General features: G+C 34.5%; 3 protein-coding genes across 3 annotated transcripts; 1 reads left to right on the top strand and 2 right to left on the bottom strand.

The window, feature by feature from the left end:
- Positions 1-1,277: 1,277 nt before the first annotated feature.
- Positions 1,278-5,812, bottom strand: LOC145568302 (uncharacterized). Its single transcript, XM_081627734.1, has 5 exons — positions 5,657-5,812; positions 5,192-5,372; positions 4,503-4,578; positions 4,298-4,424; positions 1,278-1,722 (listed from the first exon to the last, which is right to left on the bottom strand). Exons 2-5 carry the CDS (start codon positions 5,303-5,305, stop codon positions 1,512-1,514), a joined length of 528 nt encoding a protein of 175 aa, XP_081483860.1. The 5' UTR covers positions 5,306-5,372; positions 5,657-5,812; the 3' UTR covers positions 1,278-1,511.
- Positions 5,813-14,339: 8,527 nt separating this feature from the next.
- Positions 14,340-17,373, top strand: LOC145568303 (uncharacterized). Its single transcript, XM_081627736.1, has 2 exons — positions 14,340-14,566; positions 16,852-17,373. Exons 1-2 carry the CDS (start codon positions 14,423-14,425, stop codon positions 17,005-17,007), a joined length of 300 nt encoding a protein of 99 aa, XP_081483862.1. The 5' UTR covers positions 14,340-14,422; the 3' UTR covers positions 17,008-17,373.
- Positions 17,374-19,564: 2,191 nt separating this feature from the next.
- LOC145568304 (protein PAL OF QUIRKY-like) lies at positions 19,565-20,603 on the bottom strand. Its single transcript, XM_081627737.1, has 2 exons — positions 20,380-20,603; positions 19,565-20,285 (listed from the first exon to the last, which is right to left on the bottom strand). Exons 1-2 carry the CDS (start codon positions 20,540-20,542, stop codon positions 19,813-19,815), a joined length of 636 nt encoding a protein of 211 aa, XP_081483863.1. The 5' UTR covers positions 20,543-20,603; the 3' UTR covers positions 19,565-19,812.
- Between the last annotated feature and the right edge of the window lie 443 nt (positions 20,604-21,046).

Below are 21,046 nucleotides of genomic sequence, written 5' to 3' on the forward strand. Positions count from 1 at the left end.
GGGATGGGGCGGGTACAACTTAAAATCCACCCCCGCCCCATCACCCATGGCGGGTATGGTTTTTATCCCCATCCCCGCCCCACCACCCGCCAAACCGAGACCCATCCCCGCCCCACTGGGGCGGGGATGGGGCGGGTCTCCTACTTGACCCGCCCCACTGACATCCCTATATGTAACACTTCTTCTTTTTACCCCAATACTTTATTCTAATGCATTCGGAATAAAATGTTAGAAGTACGTTAAATATTCTTCAAATGTACTTTAAAGAAAAAGGGAAAAGAATCTAAGCTGTGGGAAAATGAAATATGATCATTATGATAACAAGAGGGAGAAAAGGGAACTGATTAAAGTTAACTTTGCTTGTGTTGGAAAATATTGACCGGTAGTTTTAGATGCAGTAGTTCACTTAACAACTTTAATTTCTTCAATTTGTCAGAGGGAAAAGAATATCATACAACGCTAAGTAATTGATGCTGTAATTAATTACTCGCTATTTGGTGTGACTTGCTGAGTGCTACCCTGCCAAAGTTGAGAGAACGTGAGGAACTTCCCTTATCCGTATACCACTCTACGCTTTTACCAGTTTGGTGGCATGGTGGGCCAACAATACAAAATTTGTACGTAATATGCGATTCAGCTTATCATGTGATAAGGTTTCGGAAAAAAAAAAATAGAATTTTGAAGACGGGATGTTGATATATAGAAGTACAAGTATATTTTTGATGGAGTGTTTATTCATTGACATCTCATGCGCCTTAGTGTCTTTGCTAGTTCATCCTTATCACAACATAGCAATGCTGAAACTCGGAAACACCATTGTTTTTAGCATCCTCCCAAATTAATAAGTAATAGAGCTTGAAATAGGATTTATCTTGATCATAGACCAATATAGGGCATATTGGGAAGAAAAAGGAGTGAAACTACACAAACCAAATTGGATTTTAATTTCTTCATGAATGGAGTGAAAATAACTTGGGAGAGTGCTAAATATTCTCTGATAACGATCTTTATACTGTACTTTGGACCTTAGAACAAACATGCCACGTTCGCAAAGCTTATGCAGATGTTGACTTATTTGTCATTTTTTGACATTTCAAAACGGATATCATTCAATCGCGATGGACTTGTAAAATTTTCCATACCAAATGATTTCATGAAATACAACTCTACGTAACCTTCACAAACCCATCTAGTCATGTCGCAGGTCAGTGTGTGCATACAGCTCAGAATTAGTCGTACGGCCAACAGAGGAGCAAGATGCGATAATAACAGCATACTAATAGCAAAATAAACTCAACTATCAATAGCACTGAGTTTACTTTACAATTATCTGAATAACATGTACCACCTGGATCTATTCAATATTACATAGATATCTCTACAAAAATTGCTTAGAACACATTTCTGTGCACGATTTGAGAGAGAACATAAAGAGTAGTGATAATTGTTCGTGCAAGTGCCACCTGACTATAACATCTAAAATCTAGAAAGAAATTACCAGAATTCCGTGTCTAAGACTCTTCATTAGTGTCACTATCTGCATCAGAATTTGATGCTGAGCCTGAATGCAAGTCATACGGCCTCCTTCTATTCATGTTTGTTTCAAGTGGTGGAAGTCCATCATCATCACTTGTGCCTGAATCATCTGCTTCCTGTTCAGAAACAGGTCCTGGGGAATTTCTAGTGGAGCTATCAATAGTTTGTGACTTGAATGCTTCTGGCCTGAGGAGGTAAGATGCAATCATCAATGAGTAATGGTAATTGGTAAATGATGAGTAACATATGAAACCTACATATAAAAATTTTCATAGTGGCTTCGTCTCATGAAATTATTATAATGAGAGCAGTCCATTCACAGTAAAAATGACCTACACGCCTCTTGACTCCAGCGTAAAAAAAACATGACCTTGCCACACACACCAGTGAAAGACTACATAGTTTATTCCACATTGGCATCAGACAGATTCCACTAAGAAAAGAAAGGGGAAAGACATTTCCTACTGAAAAAAAAAAAAAAAAAATTAAAAAAATTAAAATAAAAAAAAAAAATAAAAAAAAAAAAAAAAAAAGAAGAAGAAGAAGAAGAAGAAAGAGAGATCATATCAAATGCCTAAATTGCAGTGCTCCAAAGCACTAAGGCTTTTTAAAGGTTGCTGAGAAAGGATATAGTTGTTTCAAGTCTTTCAACTTTCTATATACTCCAAATAATGAAGCTAATATACAGAGTAGTTATCTTGTGTAACCTATATTAGGACAGAAATCCATGAGAATTGTAAACATAATTACTTAAGCAGGCCACTCATTCCTCCAGTAATGAAAGTGAAACACTGCAAGGAACTTGCATGATACATATCTATGGAGACGGGATAGATTCCAAAAAAAAGACAAGGGAGCTCCCTTACACTAGTAATTGTCCAAAAATACAAAAAGTATTGTTTATACAGATGATACTTCGAAAGCCCGAAAATCACATAATCAATGTAATTATAATCCACTCTAGCCACGTACACCCGAAAGCATGCTTGAACTACATCTTCATAAGTCATTCACGTTTGAGCTGAACAGCCAGCATTAAAGTAATTACCCAAGGGGCCAAGGTTCACCAAATGTCAGATAAAGAAATCAATGAGGAGGACGAGGACCTAAGCACTTAAGCAGTAAATCAGCATATAAATAGACCTAGTCCAAAATTTTGTTTTACATACTTAGAATAGGAGGTAAGTCTCCTTCCATGAAGTCTAGCCTAAAATCCCCATGCTGTATATCTGCTAGCAAAATTCTTGTCCAATCACATGTAAAGCAATAAGGACTAAGTAGGAGCCAATCTAATTTAGGAGAAGTTACATTATATATATGACAACAGGAAAGATGAGTTATGTAACCAAAAACAAATCAGTAATAACTTCTAATAATGTGACATTAGCAATCCCTCTTTTTAGTCCTGCTCAAGCTGCAGAACAGCGCACCCAACACCTTAGTGTGTGTGTGTGTGTGTGTGTATATATATATATATATATATATATATATATATATATATATATATATATATATATATATATCACCAGGGATTTACATGTTAGGTCCTACCCCAGTCTTTATTTAGTTGACACATCATGACTAATTGCACACCCCACTTGGACTATCAATTATTTGCTAATATATGAAAACAAAGGTTAGTATGTAAGAAGAGTTTTTCTTAATGTATGTTTTCAAAATACTTTCTTTAAATCAATAATTAAAGATATCGATGGTCAGAGGGAGCAAATCCCAAGGATACAAAAGGTGTACCAGGACCTTAATCCTATATTCCCTTCATTTATGGAAGAGCAATGTTAAAGCTAAGATTCAACCTATTATGTTCTGAACCACTGGTTATGCAGTAAAACAAGAATAAGGCGGAAAAACTATAGCATCCCAGGCTTGGACACGTCAGCTTGGGCCTAAAATTTATCATGAAGAAAACAATGGATGAGGCCTAGGAACTTTCCACAATTGGAGAGACAAAATAGCAATCTCCATGTAGGGTGTTAGTTCAGCACGACAAACAAGCTTCTACTTATAGATTCACAGCTACCAAAGCTAGTAAATCCAGAAGTATTGAATCGAGGAAAATGCAGCCATTAATAAAGGGAATCAAAGGTATGACTACATTATACAGTGGAGGAGTAGGTAGTTGCAGACTTGCAGATAGCTAAGAAACTATAAATCAATTAACTTGTCCATTAAAAAAAAATCCATCAAGTTTTTAGGCTGACTCCTTGAAAACAGCCATATAATAATAATATACACTGTACTTCCTAGTAAACAAGGATCACCTGAGGACTGAGGTGGTGTAGGCGTCTAGCAGCTTACCATCGCAAAAGTTAGAAAATGTTTAAAAGGTCTAACATGGAAGAGTTAGGGAAGTAGGAGACAATGCTTCTGAAGATGCATACACCTTACATTGCCCATATGATATCTGACAATCAGACAATACTCATAATTAAAAGGGGAGACCTCTAGTTCAGGCTGACTACAACAATGTAACTCAATACGTGGACATTGCGCTAAATCCCCCTCTTTTAAAAGCTTTATTAATATACAAGCTTGATGAAGCTTCAACAAATAAGATCAAGATAAAGAGACTTCATGAAAGCTAAATAAAGACCATAATAGGACTACAAATTACAAAATATATAGGTAATTCAGCTGACCTGACTAAACAATGGAAAAAAAGAGAAACAAACAAAGATGCTCTCAGAAATAGAAACTACCAGCCTAAAGCAGATTCTGAAGATCTGAATAAGTAAGAGCTTACCAATCAGAGCTTTTTTGAAGACGCCTAACTTTATCATGGAAGAGAACTTGGGATACGATGCATCCCACCTTACTACCAGACTCAAGAGCCTCCTCTTTACCACTGTCATCGACAACAACAAAGCTCCCTATGCATAGAGAAAGTGATACTTCATTAATATAGTAGAAATTTTAGTATAATGTTCGTAATGTTTCCGATAACTAACCATTCTTTATCCACATGCTTTTCTGAAATTTGGCAGGAAAAAGAGCCAAGGACTTCTCACCTTTTCCATCTGTTACCTGAAAAACATACAAAACCAAATGCTCAGTTAGTTACTATCCACACATCCAAATCTTGCAAGTCCATGTGTTCCACACTTCCACCCTACAACTATCATCAGAACCCTTGACTCTGTAACCCTTCCTCGTAAAGGAGTAGACTAGTGAAGGCAGTGCGGCTACATTAGGGTCTTAACTTCCTCTGGATTAAACCTCTGATCTAATCTATACCCAATGTCAGGAGGGTCAATCGCCTTTCTAATCTTGAAATTGGAAAACACCCCAACTTATACACAATAGAAAATTAACAACCTTTGGTCATGCTATCGGCTAATTTGAGAAAAAACAACTCCTCAGAAGCCAAAGTGTAAAGGAGAACAATATAGGGAACCATCCATCACTTATCCATCATACAATTACTGAAACCCGACAAATGTGTACACTAATTCAATGCCATATGACTATTTATTAAGAAATTTCTCAGATAAAACTTCAAAAATTCCACACGATCTCAATATAGAAAATCATTTCAAAAAGATGAATTCAAAATCACAAATAAGCACCAGCATTCTCAAAGATTAATAAGCTCCAAAGCATTACTACATTGATTAGGAAAGCAACATTCAGTCAGTACCTCAATAAGATTGGAACCTCGAAGGGACACAACTTGCATAATACTTTGACCTTGTTGAAGAGTGAAGTCGTCCTCTTCCACCTCCCTCTTCAAATTCTTCCTCCCTCTTCCCATTATATCCGAAAAGCCGAAAACGTCGTTGTTCCGATAAACCCACGAGTGGCAGCAATAACCCTATCACCTATTCAATTGACACAAGCATTGCAACCCCAATTCAATCCAAATTTAAATCAATCAATTAATTCCAGTCAAACCATGAAACTATCTATTTATTCAAATTACCAAGATTAAGCAAGTACAACACATCACAGAATTAAGGGGATTAGAGGACAACATATTATATAAGAACAAAATTCCCGGAATAAATAAACTAAATTCACTAAATTTGAAAAGGAAGACGGGAATAAATTTAGGAATGCTAAGGTAAGCTTAAGAGATGAGATTGGCGTGAGGGGAAGAAGTTACCGGCGAGTTGAGGAGATAGAATAACAGCCAAAGTGGAGTCCAAGCGACGGCCGATAAACCGCTATCCGACCGGAAATTTTCGTCGTCGATTGAGGACAGTCAACCAAACGGCGGCCAAAGGGAGAACTGTTTTTTCCTTTTTTTTTTTTTTTTGTTAGTCCGTAATTGAAAATTCAACTTGTAACCCCCTTTTTTACTCCTCCGTCCTTTTATTAGACAACTAGGTTAAATCTCGTGTCATGCACGGTCATGATTAAATTTTACAACAAATAAACAATAAATAATGGTGTTAATTCAACGATAATTTATCCAAAAAAATTATTTGTAACAAAATAACTTGAATTTTAATTAATTTATACCAATACTAAATACGTAAAGGTTATTGAATTGGATTGTTTAAATAAATAAATATAGTAATAGAAACTTAGAAGCTATAAGGTTTTATATAAGAAAATTAAAATATTAGCTTAGGTTAGTACCCATATACGAACTCGTATACATTTGTCCTTAAATTGTTGACACACTTTGATCGACATAATATGAAAATTTAGTTGAGTTCATTTTACTTTAGGATAATTAGTATTCAATAATCAACTTTTTAAATATATCTTTAGTGAGTAGTAGGGGTTTTTATTTTTTAAATAATGACATAAATGTTTAGAATAATTAAATAATTTTCCAATTATATATGTTGTGTACAAAGTATACTATAACAAACTTATTTTGTTCTTATAAATGTTACGTATAATTTTAAGATTAATACAAAGTATGCTACCAAAATAATTTTTCTTTTTTTAATTAAAATAAATTTTATTATCAAATGATAAAAGTTGGTGAAAAAAAAAATTGATATTGATAATATTATAGCAATTTTGGAAAAGAATATATTCCAATACATTATTTTTAATCAATGTTAGTATTATTGTAACTAAAAGTTTCCAAGTATATATAGAATATATATATAAAAAAATTTTGAATATAATTGGATTAAATTAAATATGTTGTCAAAAAACTAAAAAGGAATGGAAAAAAAAGGCGGGAAAATTTTTAACCAGGAAATGACAAGTGTCATTCCTGGTTTCGCCTTTAGTATAGGTTTATTGATTAGCTTGTCATGTCACGTCATCTTTTAAGCTAATTATCATTTTTAGCTACTTTTTGCTCCAATGGCTAGCTATTAGTTTAGTAGTAGTTGTTGGATAGAAAATACATGGAAAAAGCTTAATTGGTGTGATGAGTATTTTATTTCGACAAGTTTAATTCCCAAGCAAATTAGCTTTACAAAGCTAATTTGCTTAGCCAAGTTAATTGAGTTTTCTAACTCCAATGGTCAAGCTAGTAGCTTGGAAATTATTGAAATTGCAAGCAACTCCCTAGCTACAACCATTGGAGTTGCTCTTAGAGTCTCATTTCTCTTTATTATGTTAATGTGAGTTATACTCCGTAAATGTTAGAAACGGGACTCTTAATAAAAGGACGGAGGGTGTAATATACTTATTATTGGTAAAGATTAAGGTCTTATTCACTTCACCTTACAAAAAATAATACTTATATTAAGTGAAAATAAGTTCAGTTCAGTAAAAATAATTTCAATTCAGTAATTATAGAGAAGAAATATACTCCTTCTGTGTTTTAATAAGTGTTACAGTTTGACATTTTTCACTATTCACATAATGTTTTTGACTTGATTAATTTACCAATATATAAAAAACAAATATTATTATATAATATATTGTTGGATTTGTTATTATGTGTACTTTCATGTTATAAAATTTCCTATGATTTTACTAACATATAATTAGATAAATTAATGGTCAAAGTAGTGTCTCGACATGCGTGTTTGGTCAAACTGTAATATTTATTAAAACACGGAGGGAGTAATAGAAAATCAGTAAAAATAATTTCAATTCAGCAAAATTAATTTTACTTTAGTAAAATAATTTAAGTTCAGCAAAAAAAAAAAAAAAATCAATTCAGTTTAGTTCAGTTCAGTTCAATGAATCAGAACAGTCCCTTAAATTATAGAGTATTTTTCCAGGAAAAAAAAAATAGTAGTTTGAAATCGCATCCTGTCCTAAGACAATTTTGAAAAAAGTTCCCATTATTGAGTAACTCATAGCGTTCTCAATTTTGGAGGGACATTCTTAAAACTTCAGGCCCTAACCTATTATTATCCGGTAACTTGAGTAAAATTGTCATTTATACAGTATGAATTAATAATGATTCGTTTTACAGAATAATTTTAAGGTGGAGAGAATCGTAGGTCAATAAGGGTTTTATTGCGTGAGACCAGACTCACCATAAGATATTAACTTATATGTATAAGATTTGGACATATTTATATCAGATTTTTAACAATTTTTACATCATTTTTTTTGACATTCTCTATCCAAAAGCAATACTGTATTAAGAACTACTTTCATAATCCCAGTTTCAAGAGATTCTGGATCGATTCTTACCCCGCCCTTGTGCCTCTTTGAACACCAAAAAAAAAAAAAATACTCTCATACTAGGCAAATGAGTCTACAAACAAGATATACAAAATGAATGGGTTAATTATAAACCACATCATAGTTAAAAATTGCAATAAAATCTAGATTGTCCTTAAAATCAGGTCATTGCTTTCCCTAACGCTAAATTCCATTCCTTAATAGCCTCTTCCGCCTCTATCATTGCCGGGGTCCGTTTATAACCATTCTCAGCCATAAAACGCCGAAGAACATGTATAAAGCGATTCACCCACTGAAAGGACACAGAAAAAAAAAAACAAGTCAGTAATTTGAAAATTTAGCAATCTTTAATACGAAGTACATCGTAATATACTTACATAATCAGTGTTTGTCCTTTCAAGAAGTCTCCGAGTCCTCGATATACCCTCGTCGTTAATAATATGAGGATGGGAGTACTTAATAAACCAATCCATGTAATCATCTGAGCAAGTAGTTAAGCTGTCGTCCTCAAAGCGCTTCAAAACATTAACACGAATACCACCGAACAAAGGATTAAACCTTTGCCGCATTGAGATTGCATATGGGATGGAGAACTCTAACTTATACGACTTTATATTAGGCGGCCTATATGCTTTGTCTGGCGCTAGAGCCGGAGGAGGGATCTCCTGCACGTAACCAAGTTGTCGAGTGACACGATCAGAATTATATGGCTCAATGATGTCATGATAACATAAACAACCCAAATAAGTAGTCCTCGGAACATCAACAGCAGGGTCGGGAACATAGGGCAACCAATTAACTTGCATACAATAAAATGACATTCACACTGATTAATATTTTATAGTAGCATAAAATCATTGTATAACTTAACATGTTACCTCTCTTGCAGTCATCTGATCAAGTCGTTTACGATATGAGGCCAGTCGAAGGTGGTCCTTACTCTCACTGCCATAATCCCACATCAAGGCACGAGCATCTCCTGGTTGTATCACTAATGAGCCCTGATGTGGTCAAAAACAAGGAAAGTACTCATATATCCATGCTTGCATAAGCGTTAAACATCCTCCCATCGCTCTACACTCACTCCGTGAAGCTATACCAAGCTGACGATATAGATATGCCAATGCCGTCGAACCCCAAGAATACTGAGAAACACGGTCCAAATCCTCCTTCAACTCCAATATGCAAGTCGGGGAAAATCTGTTACCATTCTTGTCGACAAACAAGGAAGAACCAAGCAACGCCAACAAATAAGCCATCATCACATTATCAGGGTCGTCCCTCTCCACAAGTCTACACCTCTCAAAGATACCCTCAAATTTGACACCCCCATTATCCCAGTAAGCTCTCGGCTTCTCTACGACTTCTTTAGGGTCAACCTGCAACTAGGGGTGCTCATAACCGGGTACCTGGGTTTTCGGGTACCCGAAAGTGCGGGTACCCGGAAATGCGGGTAGGGATTTAGGAGGCCCATTACCCGGAAATGCGCTTTTACCGGGTCCCCGATATTTTAATATATATGATTTTTTATTAAAAAAAATAATAAAACCTGCTGTTTTTATACCAAAAAAAACCTTTTTTATTAAAAATACAAATTGATGTACTTATTTATTAAAAAAAACCTACTGTTTTAATTATAAATAAATAATAAAAAAAATGATGTGTTTTTTTGCTGTGTGTTTCAAATCAGAGAGTTTACATCAAATTAAAACAACAAAAAAAACCAAATAAATTACAAAGTCTAAATAATATCTAAGAGCCACAAATCAAACTAAATCGGGGAGCCGAAGCTTCAATTGTCTCATGACTCTCATCAATGATAATTGTTGATTGCTCCGAAACCAAGTGTTTATTCCCTACACAAATAAATAATTCAAAAAAACAAAAACAAAAACTATCATCACTTACACTAAATATGTAATTAAAAATAAATTAAATATAAACAAAGTAACAAACATCAGCAAATAAATTAACGCAAAAAAAAAAAAAACAAAACTAACCTGATGACGTGGCTAGCTGACGGTGAGTGAGGTGCGATGCGTGCGGTGGTCGCTTGAGACTGAGGGCGGTGGTTGCTTGAGAGTGAGTATAGTGCTGAGGTGCGGTGCGTGTGGTGTCGCCGGAGATTTGAGAGTGAGTGTTTGAGAGATGGGAGAGGGGAGAGGAGAGAGGAGAGAGAAGAGAGAAGAGGGGTGAGGACTGATGAGTAGCAGCTAAGGGTGAACATGGTCTGGTTTGAGTGTAGACCAAACCAAACCGCAAAATACGGTTTGGTCAATTTTCCAAACCAAACCAAACCATATTAGTATTGAAACCAAACCAAACCAAATCGTAATAATGCGGTTTGGTGCGGTTTGGTTTGCGGTTTATGATGAGACGACATTTTTTCCTAAAAAATTGTCAAATATTAATAAATTTATAATAAAATTTAAATAATTAGCCCAAAGGGATTAAATTTTACTACAAAGTTTTAAAGTGCTAAGTGCTAACACAATAAGAGCAATATGAGTTATATGACCTGTTGAATTTTAAGTATTGATATTTGAGAATGAGTATAGTAGTATACTACTGTATAGTCTTCTAATGATTTTTCATGTTTTTTTTGTTTTTTTTTTAATTTTTTTATTATATATAATAACTATTCTAATTAGTTAAAAATTATATAAATATTAAAATGCGGTTTACTGGTTTACGGTTTGGTTTGGTTTATAATTTTCGAAAAACCAAACCAAACCAAACCGCAAACCATATTCCCCCTAAAATCGAAACCAAACCATATTTTTCCAAACCGTAAACCAAACCAAACCGCTAAAATGCGGTTTGGTCTGGTTTGGTTACGGTCCAGACCAAACTGTGTACAGCCCTAGTAGCAGCTACTGCATGCTATTCACTAACTCACAAAAGCCCAATAACTAGTAACCCTAGAGGAGTAAAATGCTTCTAGTAAAAAAAAAATGTAAAAAAAAACCGGGTATTTAACGGGTACCCGCTACACTCTGAACGCGGCCCATTACCCGACCCGTAAATATTATATTTTAACAGGTCGGGTACCCGACCCGCTAAATTGAGAAAAAATAAAAAAAACTCGTCGGGTATTTTGCGGGTCAACAGGTCGGGTCAAACGGGTCGGGTAGTTTTGAACACCCCTACCTACAACAGCTTGCAGATTTCTTGCTGCAAATATGTTGAGTCACAACGGGAAGTAATCATATGCCCCTCAACAGGTACCCTAAGGATATGCCATAAATCGTGCAACATGATTGTCATCTCTCCAAAAGGCAAGTGAGATGAGTTCGTGTCAGGTTGCCATCGCTCAACAAACGTAGAAATCAGGGGCATGTCAATGTGGCGGTACATGACCCGTGGCAAGTGAGAAAGTCCAGTAGCATCAATGCGTTTAACTAAATCGTTGCTTAACTCCTCACGCCACTTCCCCAAAGCAACACATGCATTACCCCTAATATGACACCTCAAAACAGGCCGTTCCTCACTCTGCCCAAGCCAAATACGAGAAGCAATGTGGGCAGCAAAGCTAGGAATGACACTACCATCCGTAGGACCACCAAGCATCGGGCTTTGGACTAACCAAGAAGTGTCTGAGGAGCGAGATGCACAAGATTTATTCCCATTCTCCATGCTCGGATTAAGACTCACAAATCTCCCTCCTTTACCCTTCATCAAATAATACACACCAGTCGAAGAATCACCCTCTCCTCGCCCTGCTTGTTGTCCTAAAGTCGTGTGATCAAATGACTTGTCAACTTCCTGATTGCCTATACAAATCTCATTGTTGCCATCCTCATCCATTACACCATTTGAGTCCGGACTGTTTTTCGTATTATGTCCCTGAGTCTCTAACTCATCATCCATACAGTCATTACTGCGTTTGGCCTCCCCAGCCTCGTGCAAATCATTCCTAACTGAAGCATCCACCTTTCGAGATCTAGTACATCGAGTACTAGATTCAACCACAGGTGTATACTCATTATTTATCCTCTTCACTGCTCGTTGCTATAATTTGGAAATATCACATATAAGAATTAGTGAATTTTATCTACTTCATCCATATATTAACAAATGTAGCACCAATCAACTTTATACTTACTTGAGCTTTTGTTGGAGGTGGTGCAGTGGGAGATGAGGTGGAGACAGGCGGCTTCTTGGTTGATGTTAGGATATAAATGATAAACAGACATGGACCACACCTAACACAACTGTCCACTTTATACGACCAAGGAGGTTCCACCTCAAAATCATATGGCAATGAGGGGAGTAGCCCCTTACCCTTATAAAGTGGACACAAATTTCTTATTTCTTCAATGTGGGATACACATCTCAATACAAACTTTCATTTATAAACTCAATCAATGTGGGATAACACACCACTCACATGTGGGTTTTCTCATGGGCTCAACACTCCCCCTTACATGTGAGTTGTCCATAATATTGGCCCAGATCACAACATAACTTAACCTGGCTCTGATACCATGTTAAACTCACAAGAAATTTAGGAGAAAACGGCTTAATGAGCGTTTACCATTAAACACATATATATAGGCTTACAACATTAACTTAACATGCCAAAAACTCCTAATAAGATATATACAAATATATTCACAAAATATATCTCACTTAACATAATTATATCCTAACAGTTGACGCCATAGACTTTGAAGGCGGCTTTGACGGTGGTGGTTTTTCTATATATTACAAAAAGGTAAAGCAGAATTGAAGTAATGTGTGTGAACTGTGAAGTGTAAACGGTGAAGGTAAGGTTGCCAGTTTATGGCGGCGGTTAGGGTGGTGATTCCGGCTGAAGCAGGTTTTCCGGAAAGGGATATTTGATTTTAAGAGGATGGTAGGAAAGAGAAGTGGGAAAGAGAGTGTAGACTGTGGAAGAAGAAAAAGGGCCAAAGAGGTTTTTTTAAGTAAGGGTAGGATCGTACTTTCAACAAGTATTTTCTCTGTTTTTTTATAGTGTATTTGTAACGGTTTGATGTTTACACTATTTATACTGCGATATTGTTATATACATAATACATCCAAGTGTACCGTACACCCATGAATATTTTGTAATCATTTTGATAATTGTGTTTTCATTTAATCATCAAATCAAGAGTAAAAACTAACCTTGGGTTAGTTGGGTATACGGTGTACCCGGGTGTATATAATAAATTCTAATTTATATTACTAGTGTGTTTTATTTTGACTAAATTTAATTATTTATAGATTAGCAAAACACAAATTTTTATATGTGACTAGCGGTGTGTCCGAACATTATGAAATTACTTTGTTAGTGAAGGTCAGTGTTACTGGAGTTACTTGATCAGTATTATATAGATTACTTTGTTCTTTTACAAACAGAAGATGCGTTGTTAGCAAAAAGATAGTTATGTGAGATTTTGTTAGATTCGTTCAATTAATTCTATTTTGTAGAGTAATATTATACGTTTATTTTTACATATTTGTAATTAAATATACCCCTCCATTCCGGAAGGTTTCACTCAATTATCATTTGCACGGTCTCTAATAAACATCTTTGACCATTAATGACTTCAGCTATATATAATTAAAATTTTAAAAAGTTTGATATTTGAATATTTTATCATTAGGGGAGTCTAATAATATCAAACTTGTTAATATATTTTGATTGTATAAATCATAAAATACGGTGAAAGTTATCTTATTTTGACCACATGAATAGTAGGTGAGTCGAATTTTCAGGAACGGAGGTAGTACTAACGATTGAAATAATGTATCGGCAAATGTAAAAGGAGAAATGTTGCAATTATAAAATGATAGAAGAAGTATCATTTCAGATTTTCAGACACGTTTGATATGACGGTAGATTTCATTTTTTTAATTGTACTATATTCACTCCACCTCATTTTTGCTGAATTGAAATTATTTTTACTAAATTAATACTTTCTCCGTTTCTTTTTAGTTGACATGTTTCTCTAGTCACGTTTGCCAATGCATAAATTCAATCATCAATATCTTTAATTACCAATAAGCAAAAATTATAAAAAGTTGATATTTTGAAAATATATATTGTGACAAATCTAACAAGATCCCACTTGACTATATTTTTCTTTACATATAAATCACAAAACATGGTCAAAGGTAGGCGTGTGAATAGTGTTAAAGTCAAAACGTGTCGACTAATAAAAAAACAGAGGTAGTATTATTACTATTTTGGAATTATTAAGGCCTTGTTAAGCTAACTCTTACGAGTAGTAAACATTTTCACTGTAGGAGCCTCCAAATCGTTGATTTAGGACTTTAGCAGACAACACGTAACTGAAGGCGGGAGAAAATGCTGCAGTTTCCGGCGTTTATGACCCAATTTCCGTCGTCGGAGCGGATGATTCCGGCGTCACTTCTTCTCCAACACCAATTAGCTAATGCCCAAAACGAAGACGAACTCTTAGCTTTGGAAGAATCTGAATTTCTCGACAAGGTCCTTCAATTTCTAACCTCCTTCATTTTTTATTTTTTTACATTTCGTTTGCAATTTTGCTCTGTATTAATTCTTCTTAATTTTATAATTAGTTATTTTCATAATGTATTTTTGCCTAATTTAAGTTTGATCACTCTGGTCATGAGCAAACCCTAGGAATTGAGTTGTTTATTTTGAGAATTAGGGATTTTGTTAGGAAGAAATTGAAAGGTTGGGTAATTTATTAAGGCATTGTGTGCGACTGCCAATCAAGGCAAATATTGAAGAACAATCTTTTGCATCCAACTACTATTGCCTTGGAACACTGCATATATTGCTTTGGAATGATCTTTTAGCCATTAGAAAATGTTTTGGAGTTTGTTAAATTTGTGGGGTGTTGGATTTCTGAGTTTTTAGTCCTTTAATCAGAGTTCATGTTGTTCATGGTTGAATTGGATAGTTTTACAGAATTCAAAAAAAATTTAATTTAGGGTCTTCTTGGTGTTGTAGCTGTTGTGGTCTTGGCTGGTAAAATTAAGGGAGATCAATTCATTGTACTTGAAAGACTAAACTAATCTTTATATTGTTTGTACTAGAAGAATTCATATATGGAGCTGGAAGACGAAGACAATTGATGTGCGAATCTTATGGATTTTTTACTTTGTTTTTTTTTTAAACTTCTGTTCTAAGGAATAGTGTGGTATTGATTAAGTGTGACCATTGCCGTTGTTTGTGTTTGATCCCCTATCAAAACCCTTTATGCTGGTGGATGCCCTAGTGGAAATTTCCCTTCGAGGTTAGATTTTGCTTTGTTAGTTGGTTTTACATTTGTGCAACTTGCATTCACCCACTCTTGCATTGATTGATTGATTAGAATTTGATGTGATTGGCTCTACATGCAAGGTTATTTTGGCTTGAAAATTAGGATTTGTAAAGGGAGTTGATTTATACATGTTGATTACATCATTCATAATATCTCGGAACAATTATACAAGCAAGTTTTGTCTAGTATGAAATGGTTGACAACATTATTCTTCATATTGATTGATGAAACTTTCCCTATTTATTAATGGACGATTTGGTCTAGATGTGCCAAAACTTGATTTGTTAATATTTTTAATCATTTCATGTCAAATATCATTTTGCATGATTGATTAGCCGTTGAGTTGTATTTAGGTAGATGTAAATTAAGGTTTGTAATTGGAGTTGGTTTATACATAAGGATTACTTTATTCATTAACATTTATCACTTTCAGGATTGAATGGATTGATGATTGACCATTTTGTATTTGTGGATGGTTGAGCACACTTGCGTGGTTTAGGTGCAATCTTTATAACAGAGTGCCTGTGAGAATTATCAAGATCTTTTTTTTTTGTTAAAACTTTAGCCTGTGTAATGGGAGTTATAGAAAGCTTATATGGCTTAAGAATTTATTAATTAGTGTACCTATTTTCCTGTGGCAGATAAGCTGATAAACTCTATAGTTTTGGTGAATTTTTTTATTTGAGTAAAATAACCTACATTTTATTTTATTAATATCATCGTTTGATATTCACGCCAACATAATTAACATTCTGGAGGTTCGATTTATCTTTAGACCTGAACCTAGGTCTCCTTTTTAGAAAGGGGATATGCTTTCTTGATTAGATAATACACTTGTATTGCAAAGCTGAGAGTTTGAAGACACTAGCATTTTTTTTAAAACTAGTGGCACATCATTGTTTTGAAATTATCTCTTGACTAGGAATGGATGGACAGCTTGGTGTAGATGTGCTAAAACTTGATTTGTCAATGTTTTCATTATTTCATGTAACAATGTCATTTTTCATGACTAATTGGCTATTGAATTCCATTTGAGTTACTAATTGACTCCTCTGAGATTATGGATGAAAATATACTTTTAGATGTATTGGCTATGTGCATACTTGTTATCTAGCTTATATGAAGCCTCTGATGAAATGCAAGCTAATTGTTTTGAAGTAAGCAGGCCAGCACTTTAGGGTATCCAAAGTAACATGGAGGCATTTACTTTGTTATGGATGAATTTTTGTAGTTTTTTTGCCGAAACTTGAGAGTCAGCCTTCATTCTGGAAATCTGTGCGGAGGTTGTGCTCTGAGTTTTCTGTTAGGTTGCTTTAGCTTTACTTATTTGAGAAATGATATAGATGGATATAATATTGTTGTATCTGGCTTCATAGGTCAAGCTTTCTTTTTACATTTCTAATGCAACCAAACAGGCTAGTAATTTTATGGAAATGTTTATATAGCTGATGATATTGTTTCTTTTTACTTCCAATTTTTGCAGTGTAATGAAATTAAAAAGTTGAATTGCAATGTTGTTGTGATCGGGAAAACAAAGGTGGATAATGATAAAGAAGACATTGACAATGACGCTGAAGACGATGATGAAGCTGACAATGCTGAAGAATCAGAAGGCGAGTTCGAACAGGAAACTGCCTAGTCATTCTGGTGGACTGAAATTCAATTTCTATGTTGCAAATGTCTCTCGCTTTATTTTCTAGTTCGGAAGAGCTTGTAGTAGAAACAGCAAAGTACTTGTGGATTGAGTTCCATTTCCACATGCCAAGTACATTATGATGTACTCCATACTGCTTAGATAATGGTTTTGTTAAGTGTCCTTGTAGCGAAAATCTTGTGTTTATAGGTGATCTTTGTGTTTATAGGTGATTAGTGAGAAGACTGAGTGCATACTCAAAATTTGAACCAGATCACCGTATTTCTCCTTGCTGTAATTGTGGCCCGAAAAGTTCAAGTGTTTTGGAAAGTGTTTTGTACAAGAATTTGCCTTAGAACAAAGTTCATCAAATATCTTTTTATACTCTCTTTTAATGTCTTCTAGAAGTAGCACACTCGTATATTTGGGACATGTTCTACATTACTAGTTTTTGTAGCGGTTGTTGGTTATGGAATCACAATCGTCACATTTACTCAATGAAGATCAATTTTTGGGGAATGATCTCTCTATCGACTGTATTGAGGCATTGGAATTATACTCAACTCTGTTCACACTTGCATGAGTTGCATCCAACAAATCATTTGTCCCAAGTTATGCTATTTTTTCACATTTTACCACTAGAATTCTATATTTTTATGCGTACAGTGATAATAACTAGGTTAGTTATCCTTTTGATTAGGTGATTTCTTACAAGTTTCATTTCCGATGTACTAATTATTAAACAGAAGACAAGTAAGCAACCAAAATTTGGATTAATCGAGTTTAAAAATTTTCCAAAGATGTCAAATGGCTCAAATTGGTTCAAGTTCAGTTATGGTTTTCTAGCTCCAATTATCAAATAAGGCAGAGTGTCAATTATGAAAACAAATATCTATTTGATATATGACAATGGCATCATAGCAAATTGCTACGAGTACTAATCTCATTTTTCACTAGCGCTCAAAACATAGTGCGAATTGGTTGCTCATGAAGTGAATCTTAAAGCTTATGATTTTATTTAGTTCCTCTTTCTTATCCGCAAGTTGAACATTTAAGATTTTTACGACTTAAAAGGACTGAATTGATAAATGAGCATAACACAACTCACTAACCGTAAATAAGTAACAACTATATGAACATGTAAGTCTCACCCATAAGACCATGCTACACCCAATGGTCATTTCATATAAATATCTTCATAAATATAATAATATTTCTCTTCCTATCCTATCGACCTCTCCTAGTACGCGGGAGCCGATGTGAATTCTTAGTAAACACTCTTACCTTAGTACCTTAGACTTTATTCGAATATATTCTTTAACATTATTCTTCTCCAAAATCATTGAACACTAAGAAATAGTAATACTATATTCTTAACTAAAATCACACGCAAAATCCTAACACATTACACATAAATGCCGCTCTTTATTTAGGATTTGGCATTGTACTTTCTCTCTCTTTGCCTCTAACAATCACCAGAAGCCGGCAATGGTCCCACAATTTTAAATTATGCCCCATTCTTATCTTTATAGTATAGTATACAAGTAGTATTCAAATCAAATCAATCGTATACTATACTATTAAATGTGTGGGTCCCACAATATGGTTGACATGTTCATATTCTAGCCGCATAAATTAAACCTTTTCATCCAAATGTTCAACTATTCCATTCATTTATAAGGCCTAATGGGCCCCAAAGTTCACGTCATAATTCCGGATATTATCCTTATCTCCAACTTATTAGGTCCACCAAAGCCCAGGCCCATACCACTTGCCCACCTTTTCTTTTCATTATTTATTTAGTCATTTGCTTTTTTCCATTTTTTTCTATCAAATATTTGTCCATTTGTTCATTATTAATTAATTTAGAAATGTTTTTATCAAGTTTTCTTAAATAAGTATAATTTTCGGGTTACGTCATTTAGTTTAGTGTAGTCCACCAACATTTTAGCTGTTTAGAATAATGTCGTCTTTTTTTTTTTTTTTAATTTCTTCTGCCCTTTTTGACCTGCAAAAATCATGGAAATAACCCAAAAATTAGTATGAACTTTAATGATAACAAACATATAAAAATATGAACTTTAAATAAACACAAAACAAATGATCTAAGTATCTAACAAACCAAATTCAACATAAATTAAATTACAAGTCACGATACACATACACGCATCACACACAATAATTTGGAAAATAAAATTGTTTAACATAAGAAAAATAATGATTGAACCACTAAAAATTACGAAAAATATGTAACTAGAAATTTCGCAAAATAGAAAAAAAATAAAAACACACACATACACCCAAACTATAAAAGTAAAACAATATAAAAATTAAAAAAAAAAAAAAAAAAAAAAAAAGAAAAGAAAAAAAAAGAAACGTAGTATACCTTCTAAAAAATCCAGGTTATACGTGTTAATGTATTGGTTAAATTAGCGTTAAATGCGCTCAACCATTAAAAAAAACAAGGGAAAAAAAAAAAAAAAAAAAAACTAACAGCTAAATTGAAGGTCCAAAAATCCAAGGCCAAAAAAATAGGCATTAGAATCTGAGAATCACCGGAAGATTATAGGAATTTGAACCATCAGATTTCAACAACTCCGGATTCTCAGTAGTACACACAGAACCAGTATTTTTACACAACTACTCGTAATTACATTGACGTTGACCCCATTCAAAAACTATAAAGGCCGATTTCCTGGTTTTTTTTTTTTTTTTTGTTCAATTTTGCCAAATTTTACTTTGTATACGATAATTATATTTCTATATATTTATTTAATTGGACGAAAATATTTTTTTTATTTTTAGAAAAAATTAATGCAAGCGATTTGAATGTTGGATGAAGTATGAAGGAGGCCGAAAATTGGCTAGGAAATGGCAAGGATAATAGTAGTAACAGTCTCGAACGACGCCGTACTGACTTCTTCTCGCCGGCGGTGATGATCGAACAGTTGCCGGAATCGGCGGCTTAGAGTTGACGAATCTCCGGCGATCGCTGTTTGTAGGAGAGTAATCAGCGCCAGAACAAGACGATGATGGTGATGAAGCTGGAGATACTAACAGCGATGACGAAGATGATGATGATAACGACGACTTTGGAGGAGAGAGAATTGCTCTGATCTTCGATTCTTTACCAGAAATTAACGACGCTCTGTTGTATTCTTCGATTACATTGGTGAGATCGTCGTCGGATTTGATCGAGACGAGAACGTCGAGATCTTCGTTAGGTAGCTGACAACGTAGATTCACTGAATAACCACATAGATTCTCGAGTTTCGCCATTAATTCTGTAATTCGAACAACAACAAGAAGCTCAATTTACCACTTCTAGAAGCTTCGAATCAACACAAATTGAATAAAAATTACGAAAAAGTTGCTCACCAGAGAAGGAGATGTTGCGATGAACGGAGACAACACGAGTGAGGCCGCCGACGTAACGAAGTCTACCATCGGAAGGTCGAGGGAGAATTTTGCCGCCATAACTACATAGAAATTTGATTGAATTTGAGGTAGAATTAATTAGGGTTTTCTGTTGGACCGCCATTGATGGAGAGAAGAAGAGGTAAGAGAGAGGAGAGAGAAAATATGAGGTATTGAAGTCAAGTGGTTGCTTCAAACCGCTGAGGCTCAAAGATGGAAGGTTTATTTATAGCGGAAGGTTAATACGAGAGGGTGGGCCGTGGCCCACACGAAATTAATTAATTAATTTATTTTTTATTTAGGAAGTTAATTAAATTATGGAAAGAAAAAGAAGAGAGCGGTTCCTTGAAGTTTGAAAAAAAATATGGAAAGAGGTTGGAAAAATATGAGTAATATTCGGATATTCTGTTTTAATTTTAAGATGGACCAAGTATGGAAATTGGGCCGTGATCTTTGTTCAGTTGTTGGAGAATCAAGAAAATTAACGAATAAGAATAAACAAAAGTCGTGTGTAATGTATGTATGAATGTACGTGTTTGTCAAGTTTAGTGCAACTGCACATGATATTCTTAAACCTAACGGGCATCGTCGCATCGAACTTTATTAGACATGATATTCTTAAACCTAA

Source organism: Chenopodium album, chromosome 11 (assembly GCF_948465745.1).
Source record: "Chenopodium album chromosome 11, dcCheAlbu1.1, whole genome shotgun sequence".
NCBI classification, from domain to species: Eukaryota; Viridiplantae; Streptophyta; class Magnoliopsida; order Caryophyllales; family Amaranthaceae; genus Chenopodium; species Chenopodium album.